Here is a 10,951-nt window from a genome sequence, read left to right on the forward strand (position 1 = left end):
TAGGATAAAGCCAATCGGTGAAGAACTTCCTTATTTTTTAACTGCATATGCAAAGTTACATACCTTAACAAGCATTGGTATTGATTTACCAGCCCTTTGAAAATCTTGAAAAATTAAAATCGAGAATGGGGGGTTTCCTTAAACAAAATATTACCTTCAGAGAATCTAAGCACAAACCAGACTGACTGATTACCAGGCTATGCCTATGGGTGCAGAATATGCCCCATCAAATGCCAAAGCTATGCCGGGTAGGGGCACTTTCAGCGAATTTCACTTTTTTGACAAAACTCTAAAAATATTTAACTAATACAAATTTATCATATGTTTGTAGTATAAGTACTGAGATATAGAGCTCAAAAAAGTGCCGAATGTGTCTCCGTCTCCCCTAATCACTAAGTGAAGTGTGATGTTTGCGCAAAGTTAATTCGAAATTGTCCATTAAAATAAAATAACTTTATGTTTAATATTTTTTCAATTTATTTTTTAAAGGTTTCGTTTTCAATAATAATAATATTGATATGGATATGGCAATGTTGAAATTGGAGCATAATGATTAGTCGGTGGAAGACCATACATAGCAGGTGGAGGAGGCCTATAGGCATGACCACCAGGGGGACCATAATAATAATAAGAACTTGGATAATTGGAATATCTAGTAGCAGTAGTAGTGTTCGTACCAGTCTTATCGGTATTAGTAGTACCGGTAGTAGTAGTATCGGTATTAGTAGTACCGGTAGTAGTAGTACCGGTATTAGTAGTACCAGTATTACCGGTATTAGTAGTACCAGTATTACCGGTATTAGTAGTACCGGTATTAGTAGTACCAGTATTACCGGTATTAGTAGTACCAGTATTACCGGTATTAGTAGTACCAGTATTACCGGTATTAGTAGTACCGGTAGTAGTAGTACCGGTATTAGTAGTACCAGTATTACCGGTATTAGTAGTACCAGTATTACCGGTATTAGTAGTACCGGTATTACCGGTATTAGTAGTACCGGTATTAGTAGTACCAGTATTACCGGTATTAGTAGTACCAGTATTACCGGTATTAGTAGTACCAGTATTACCGGTATTAGTAGTACCGGTATTAGTAGTACCAGTATTACCGGTATTAGTAGTACCAGTATTACCGGTATTAGTAGTACCAGTATTACCGGTATTAGTAGTACCAGTATTACCGGTATTAGTAGTACCAGTATTACCGGTATTAGTAGTACCGGTAGTAGTAGTACCGGTATTAGTAGTACCAGTATTACCGGTATTAGTCGTACCGGTATTAGTCGTACCGGTATTACCGGTATTAGTAGTACCAGTATTACCGGTATTAGTCGTACCGGTATTAGTAGTACCAGTATTACCGGTATTAGTAGTACCAGTATTACCGGTATTAGTAGTATCGGTATTAGTAGTACCGGTATTACCGGTATTAGTAGTACCAGTATTACCGGTATTAGTAGTATCGGTACCAGTATTGCCGGTATTAGTAGTACCAGTATTACCGGTATTAGTAGTACCAGTATTACCGGTATTAGTAGTACCAGTATTACCGGTATTAGTCGTACCGGTATTAGTAGTACCAGTATTACCGGTATTAGTAGTACCAGTATTACCGGTATTGTACCGGTATTAGTAGTACCAGTATTACCGGTATTAGTAGTACCAGTATTACCGGTATTAGCAGTACCAGTATTACCGGTATTAGTAGTACCAGTATTACCGGTATTAGTAGTACCAGTATTACCGGTATTAGTAGTACCAGTATTACCGGTATTAGTAGTACCAGTATTACCGGTATTAGTAGTACCGGTATTAGTAGTACCAGTATTACCGGTATTAGTAGTACCAGTATTACCGGTATTAGTAGTATCGGTATTAGTAGTACCGGTATTAGTAGTACCAGTATTACCGGTATTAGTAGTACCGGTATTAGTAGTACCAGTATTACCGGTATTAGTAGTACCAGTATTACCGGTATTAGTAGTACCAGTATTACCGGTATTAGTAGTACCAGTATTACCGGTATTAGTAGTACCAGTATTACCGGTATTAGTAGTACCAGTATTACCGGTATTAGTAGTATCGGTATTAGTAGTACCGGTATTACCGGTATTAGTAGTACCAGTATTACCGGTATTAGTCGTACCGGTATTAGTAGTACCAGTATTACCGGTATTAGTAGTACCAGTATTACCGGTATTAGTAGTACCGGTAGTAGTAGTACCGGTATTAGTAGTACCAGTATTACCGGTATTAGTAGTATCGGTATTAGTAGTACCGGTATTACCGGTATTAGTAGTACCAGTATTACCGGTATTAGTAGTACCGGTATTAGTAGTATCGGTACCAGTATTGCCGGTATTAGTAGTACCAGTATTACCGGTATTAGTAGTACCAGTATTACCGGTATTAGTCGTACCGGTATTAGTAGTACCAGTATTACCGGTATTAGTAGTATCGGTATTAGTAGTACCGGTATTACCGGTATTAGTATTACCGGTATTAGTAGTACCGGTATTAGTAGTATCGGTACCAGTATTGCCGGTATTAGTAGTACCAGTATTACCGGTATTAGTAGTACCAGTATTACCGGTATTAGTAGTACCAGTATTACCGGTATTAGTAGTACCAGTATTACCGGTATTAGTAGTACCAGTATTACCGGTATTAGTAGTACCGGTATTACCGGTATTAGTAGTACCAGTATTACCGGTATTAGTCGTACCGGTATTAGTAGTACCAGTATTACCGGTATTAGTAGTACCAGTATTACCGGTATTAGTAGTATCGGTATTAGTAGTACCAGTATTACCGGTATTAGTAGTATCGGTACCAGTATTGCCGGTATTAGTAGTACCAGTATTACCGGTATTAGTAGTACCAGTATTACCGGTATTAGTAGTACCAGTATTACCGGTATTAGTAGTATCGGTATTAGTAGTACCGGTAGTAGTAGTACCGGTACCAGTATTGCCGGTATTAGTAGTACCGGTACCTGTAGTACCGGTATTAGTATTACCTGTACCAGTAGTACCGGTACCAGTATTACCAGTGGTACCACCTGTACCAGAGCCAGTACCAGCACCTCCTGTACCAGAGCCAGTACCAGCACTTCCTGTACCAGAGCCAGTACCAGCACCTCCTGTACCAGAGCCAGTACCAGCACCTCCTGTACCAGAGCCAGTACCAGCACTTCCTGTACCAGTACCTCCTGTACCAGTACCTCCTGTACCAGTACCTCCTGTACCAGTGCCTCCTGTACCAGTACCTCCTGTACCAGTACCTCCTGTGCCAGCGCCTCCCGTACCAGTACCAGCACCTCCGGTACCACTTCCTCCTCCGATACCAGCATCCTTAATAGCCTGTGTTATCAGCGGTAGAAGATCTTTGAGAGTTTCCTGCGGTGATTTTGTAGTAGCAACATCTGGCGTTGTAGTCGGTGGCGGCGGCCTTCCACCATATTTATGTTTATGAAAAAAATGATGTACAAATGTTCGATAATCAGTATTCGCGCCGTCGAATAATACAGTCGAAAAGACACAACTTGTGGTTAATAGAACCAAAGCGAACGTACACAACAATCTTCGAAATGACATCTTTCTAGTTCAGTTGACAGTTATAGAATGAGTTTTCCAAATTCGATATTTCCCTATTTATACAATAAATGGAGTTAGCCATCACCTATAATTTGATCCGAACAGCATGTAAAGATTAGTTCAATGAAGATTTTCACTTTTTTATTGGATTTTTTTGATGGTCTGCTTTTATGATCGTCTTTCAAGATGTTATTTGAATATTTTTCAATAAAGAGGAAAACACATTTGAGGCTTATACTAAAAAGGGCTGCTTGGAGAAGGGGGAAGATGCACAGGTTAAGCAAAATTTGTGATGTTTTTTTGTTATTTGATACCGACGCGTAGGCTTAAAAAATGGAAGGCACGTGTAATGAAAGGTCAAAAAACTTTTTCATTGCGATATGTGCTCTAAGCGGTAACCCAGAAATAACTTCGTTGCATTTCTGTGTGGAACGAAGTGCCGAAACCCATCGGAAATGTTTCCACCAACTATTCAATAAAAAATCAACTATCCCAAAAATAAGATTGTAAAGTCTAGGTAATTTTTACGTCTTCCAAAATGTATTGAAAATTAAAAATCTTGTTTTTTGATTTCCATCCGCGCCGGACTTGTGCGCAGCTCATCCTATTTGAATGACCATCTTTCGAGATGTTGTCTTCCACTTGATCTTTATATCGAATTCGTGGCCTTCCCCTTCTGCTTGAAGCATGACTTGACTCGCTTTTATATGCCTTTTGAGCTGGGGCATCCTCATCCATTCTCACAACATGACCTAGCCAACGTAGGTCATGCAGCTCGATTCGTCTGGCAATGCCGATGTCCGAGAATAGATGGTACAACTCATGGTTCATTCGACGGCGATATTCACTGACAATGCAGATCGGACCATATATCTTTCGGAGAATTTTGCTCTCAAACACTCCAGGAGCTGCCTCATCTGCTTGCGTAAGTACCCATGTTTCAGATCCATACAACAGCACGGGTAGTATTAGCGTCTTTTCTTCGCTGGATTTCAAAACCGATGTTATTAGTTTTGCTTATGGAGGTACCGAGATATATCAAATTATTCAAACTTCGAAGCTGTAGTTTTCAAGTTCCACAGGTCCGAGCTTACTGGAAGTCTTGCGCCATTTACTGTCATTCCCACTTTGGCAGACTCCTTCTCAATTCGTTCAAAGGTGGCTGTTACCGCTCTCAATGTTCGACCCATTATGTCGTCGGCGTAGGCTAGTAACAGGTGTTGTTTGGTGTACAGAGTCCAGCAGGATGTTAAATGTTTATTTCACAAGAATGCCGAACGCAGATGCGACTTTAAACACCTCTGAGCGGATTGTGCTGCCGAATGCGGCTTTATAGTCGACGTATATGTGGAATATGTCGAGGTTTTTTTCGTGGTGTTTTTCAGGATGTACTGGGAAGAAGACATACTTCTTCCTTTATAGTTGTCTCCTTTTCGGGGTTCCAATCATTGAGCATGCATTCCTCTAGCCATATTGTACTAATCGGCTGGTAATCCATCGGTACCTGCCATTATATTATTCTTCATATTGGCTAGGTGGTATACAATCTTTACCGTCATCTCTAATTGGCTCTGAGGTATCTTCTTCACTGTTACTATTTGATAGCAGAAGCTTTGCAAATTGCTTCTTCCAGATCCTCAACACGCTATCTGTATCTATCACCAGCTTTCCTTCTTCATTCCTACAGGAGGATGTGCCTGCACCAAAGCCGTTGGTTTGGTGTTTTAATTTTCGGACTTCATTCTGACTCCTTTAACCGAATTTCCGATAACAAACCCGAAACGAGATAGACACACGGTTCCGTTTGAGAATATCAATAGAATCACTTTCTGAGTCGATTCATGCATGTCCGTCGTCCTTCTGCCTGCCTGTCCATGTTAAAATCTAAACAAAGTATAGGTCGCATTTATAATCCGACTTGGATGAAATTTGGCACAGTTAATTTATTTGGCCCAAGCACGAACCCGATTGAAATTCGTCCGATTTAATGTGAATAGTGTACCAAAGCCCCTGTACTTCTTTCGATTTTCACGAAATTCTGCATAGCGTACTGAATTAAGTCTAGAAAGAGGCGTTTTAAGTTTCGTGAAAATCGATTCAGATTTAGATATAGATTTAAAAATTTCGCATAGCGTACTGAACTAAGTCTAGAATGACGTGTGCTAAGTTTCATGAAAGTTGGTTCAGATTTAGATATGGCTCGATTTATATATAATCCTAGACAATATGAAGCCAACAGGTCGAAGCGTAGAAGTCTTGGTTTCGCTCGGTTTCCCTTTGGTATAAAAATATTAAAACAATGATTATTGTCCGTTCCCAACTGAAGATCGGTTTCTATAGGTAACAATTTCACAGACCCTCAAGTCAGTGTTTTGGTTTTTTTTTCTATTGAAATAATTTCCCTCAGGTCGGTGTTTTTTATATAAAAAATCACACCACCTCAGTGTAATATTGTTTATACCCTCATAGATCTTCAGATCGAAGTCGGTGTTTTATTCTATAGACAAAAATTTCACAGACACTTAGATCGATGCTTTTTTTCTATAGAAAAAAATATAAACCCTCACGACGGGTTTATTTTCTAGAAATAATGATCCTCACCTTGATATTTTCTTCTATAGAAACCAATTTTCATTTTTCTCCTCAGGTTGATATTTTCTTCTATAGGAAACATTTTTATAAAGAAAACTTTTTTTTCGAAGGACCTGAGTTCGGTGTTTTTATAGAAAATACTTGAGAGACATTGATCTCGTATATCTATACATCTAATTTTGAGTACATATATAAAACTCTGATACCTATATACAAAAAAAAAACTCAGGAGAGAGCCATTTTTTAAAGAATTACAGCGGCAAATTCAATAGGTACAAATGTACCACGTTTACTTTTTTGGTAATTGACCTAACCCTATGGTCAATAAGTGAAGTAAAAATATAATAAAAAACCCCAGCTATAATTTTGCACAGCAGTGTATGTAATCACAGTTGACTATCATACGATGACAGATTTAAATGTGTTCATTATTTGGCGAACACTTCGAATAGTTACAAAGACCGCGGACCACTAATCATACACCAGTGATTCATCATGAAGAGTAAACCATAACGAATACACACACACATGCACATATGTACATAATAAGAAATCAAACATGAATTTCGATGATAGCAAAAAATAAATTTTATAAACAACAACAAGTCATGCTGTACATACATAAGTGTGGATGTGTGTGTGTTTAAACAATAAATAAAGTAATGAAATACGCATAGCAGAAATGTTTTGCGATCAGAGTCTATGGCCGCTCAATTTTAAACAAACACAACGTAATAATGAATTATACGAGCATACCATACCGTTCCTAAAGTATGGATTTTATTAATGTGGTACTTATTGTTTGCTCAATACATCTTTCGATGTACTTTATGGAATCTTCACACCGAAAATGGTATCCAATTTACACTGTGAAACAAAATAGAGGACATGGTCTATGAGTTGGAAAATTCATTTTGGCTATAAAACACCTTGGTGACTATATGAAACATCCAGAATGAAAAAATTCGCCACAGGTCAAAGTTCGGAGATATGGCGTGTTAATATTTTTTATACGCTTCACCACACTGTAGGGCAGGGTATTATGTCTTTGTGCATATGTTTGTAACAGGCGAAAGGAAACCAGATAGACACATGATTCCTTTTGAGAATATGCATAGCATCACTTTCTGAGTCGTCCGTCTGTCTGTCTGTCCAATTCGGATCATAAATGGGACCTGCATTTTTTTACAAATGCAATTGGATGAAAATTGGCACAAATCTTTTACTTGGCCCAAGGACGAACTTAATTGAAATTGGAAAAAATTGGTTCAGATTTAGCTAAAGCTCCCATATATATTTTCGTTCGTGATGCGTGTTAAGTTTCGTGAAAATCGGTTCAGATTTCGATATAGCTCCCATATATATTTTCAATCGATTCTATGTTAATGGAGCACCAAAGTCCCTATATATCTTTCGATTTGCACTAAATTTGGCATAACATACTGAAATAGGTGTCGATTCGGGAAAATCGGTTCAGATTTAAATAAAGCTCCCATAAATATATTATGGTGCAACAAAGCCGCTACATTTCTTTCGATTTGCACGAAATTTGACGAAGCGCACTTAATTTATTGTAGAATGATGTGTACTACGTTCCGTGAAAATCGGTTTAGATTTAATATAGCTCTCATATATATTTTCTTCCGATTTTATGTAAATTGTGCACTCAAGACTACAGTTTGTCCGACTGGCTCACAATTTTTATACAATGTGCTTAGATTAGTATAAATTAATCTCTGACAAGTTTCGTTCGAATCAGTTGAGATTTAGATATAGCTCCCATATGTATGTTCGTCAGGTTTTAGATAAATGGTGCACCAAACTTCTATTGTTTGTGTGATTGATTCAAAATTTTGCACAACGTATCATATTGAGACTAGAATGACGTTATTGAGTTTTGTGGAAATCGGTGTTAATAAGATTGTAAGTTGGGACCTCAATCGATATTGTAACGTTTTAATGGTCTATTGTCAATTTTAGCCGTCTCTTGTCACTAAACCCCTATATTTATGAATTCCTTATTATGTACAACTGTCGGATTCGTCCAAATTATTTTCATAAACAGCTATAGCTATGCCAAATACGCCATAAAAATAAATTTCGAAGAAAAAAGAACCGGGTTTCTAAATTCTTGAACTGGTTATTCAAGAAATAAAACCGGTTTCAATACCTTATATACACATCATTAACTGAACTGGACTATTATCGGTTTTATTATCTGAATATTCGGTTTGTTTTTTTACCCGAATCTTGGATTTTCCTCCAAATAGACGTATTTGGCAAAACTATATATATTTTGAAAATAATTTGAACGAATCCGATAGTTCTATTGAACTATTGAGATTCATACATATAGGGTTTTGGTATGATCATTTTATATTTAATCCAAACTTTATAAATCGTAATATTTTTTTTCAAAGCTAAATCAAGTTCGAAAATGGGAAATATTAGTCCGATTTTTTGTAGACCGTCTGGCGTTCAGAGAATACCTGAGCACCACAGGATCTGGTGGTGCACCTGTTGGAACTCTCTCGTTGGGGCCAAGTTGTTGATTGTATTTTTTGTACCTTGTACTTTAGAATGATAATTGCCGAACCTTTGACTTCAAAAATAAAAGTAATAAAAAATCAAATCTCCAAAGTAGCATATGTTTGCGAACCTCTGTTTCAGAAGTGTCTTCATCGATGGCCAAGAGCAAAAAGGAATGAACTTTCGCCCACTTTTCTTTTCTGACAAGGAATCGCCTTAAGATAGGCGATTCCTTGTCAGGACTCCGAAGACCATCATTATAATTTAATTGCCAAGCATTCTTTAAAAATGTAATGACCATGGCACACCACAAAACAGCGTTTTTACGATTGGCGGGCACGATAACTCAAAAATGATTAATCCAATCGGTCCCAAATAACACGTTATTCCTGACCTACATTGCTATCCAATCGATGACGATTTTACAGCTTGGTTTTTGGTCCAAAATATGAGATTTTCGCTAATTTTCGAGCGAAATCAATATTCCTAGTTCATATTAGAGAACCCTTTCTAATAGCAGCTACGGGATAATGCAATTCGGATACCGCCTAATCCAATTTTAATCCTCCTGGGTGTGATTCTAACCCTCTAATCCCAGTCCTAGAATCACCAATAGGGAAATATGCCCACTCAACCATAACCGCAACCTACTATTTTTAATACTTGTTAGCACTGTAAACGTGTTTAAACTCTGTGGTGGATACACCTTCTTAAATATTTTGCAATATTTTCTAACTAAACTTCATTGCAAACAATTTTTACTGCACGAAAAAAAAAACAGTTTTACATTTGTTTTTAATTTATTGTTTTACAAGTTAGGATTGGGGGTACAAGTTCGGCAATAATAATTAGAAAAGAAAATTAGAAAGAATAGGGATAATATTGTGGCGACAAATTATAAACAGGATAGTTGAAATATCTTTGGGCACCACCAGTTGCACTTCTAACGCCAATATTAAGACCACCAGTTGAACCTCCAGAGCCAATATTAATACCACCAGTTGTATCTCCAGTACCACCAGTTGTACCTCCAGCGCCAATATTAATACCACCAGTTGTACCTCCAGTGCCACCAATTGTACCTCCAATACCACCAGTTGTACCTCCAGTACCACCAGTTGTACCTCCAGCGCCAACATTCGCACCACCTCCAGTAGTACCTCCACCTCCATTAGCCAGTCCAGCTATTGCAGCTACTAGATCCGTTAATTCCTTTTTCAAATCCTCTGCAGCTGGAGCCTTAGTGGTGATCAGCACGCACATGTGATCAGTGACTAAGTTGCAGAATACCCCATGGACAATATGATTATAATGTATGATTTTTCGATATAATCACTGCATCCACCCAAAAAGGATGCTGACATTTTGAAGCCAGATTTTCGGTGTTTTTTGAATTTTTCTTATATTTAGGATGCGCATCCAGATAATGGACTAAACTAATTATAGGATTGTAGAACTCGTGATTTTGCTTCGTTTAGTGTATATCTCATGAATGTGCTCACCGTAGCTTCTTTGCAATTGGGTTCCAAAGACGAAAATTTGGTGCGTACATTTTTATAAAAAAACATATTTTTTGAGTCTAAAATTAAGAAAGTCCATTCAAATCCCGTGGAACCCCGCGTGATTTTAGTTTTTTTACGTGCTGGATCTAATGAGCCCATCCATGTTCAATTCCGCCCAATAAAACGGCGGATATAGGTACCTTGAATGTGGGAAAAACTGCAAAAACTTATTTTGACAAATTCGCGTATATAATCGCGTTTTTCTTCGAATTGATTTTACATACATTCATCATTGTGTTATCATATTCGCGAATCTGTGTGAAAATAGGTCAAAAATATATCGATACGCGAATAATATGCGTATTTTATCCAAAATCGATTGTGGAGGCACATCCGCGGTTCTTAACCGATCCTTTTAAAATAGGTGTCCTTTTGTGTATTTTCATAGGAGATTACTGAAATCGGATGCGCATACAAATCGTATGCACGTTGCGTGATTTTTAGCCATTTTTAGGGTTTTTGCATAGTAAAGTGCATCGAGCGGCACACTTTGACCGCTAAATTAAACATCGAAAAAATTCATATTTATTGAAAGACATTGATTCGGTTTATACGAAAACCGCATGCGCATCAACAGATTTCAACTAATACGCGAATTGCATGCTTTTAAATGTTGGTAATTTGTATGTATTGTAACTGCAATATATTTAGTCATTTTTACAGTCGAAACTG

The 10,951-nt window shown here is 37.6% G+C and overlaps 1 protein-coding gene across 1 annotated transcript; it reads left to right on the plus strand.

The window, feature by feature from the left end:
• Nucleotides 1-600: 600 nt before the first annotated feature.
• Nucleotides 601-9,917, plus strand: LOC133327983 (serine-rich adhesin for platelets-like). The gene is made up of 3 exons (XM_061536532.1): nucleotides 601-1,626; nucleotides 1,668-3,258; nucleotides 9,700-9,917. The coding sequence occupies exons 1-3, from the start codon at nucleotides 601-603 to the stop codon at nucleotides 9,915-9,917; spliced, it is 2,835 nt and encodes a 944-aa protein (XP_061392516.1).
• Nucleotides 9,918-10,951: the final 1,034 nt, after the last annotated feature.

Source organism: Musca vetustissima, unplaced genomic scaffold, assembly GCF_032173495.1.
Source record: "Musca vetustissima isolate MV318-11 ecotype Yass unplaced genomic scaffold, APGP_CSIRO_Mvet_v1 utg20399, whole genome shotgun sequence".
Taxonomy (NCBI): domain Eukaryota; kingdom Metazoa; phylum Arthropoda; class Insecta; order Diptera; family Muscidae; genus Musca; species Musca vetustissima.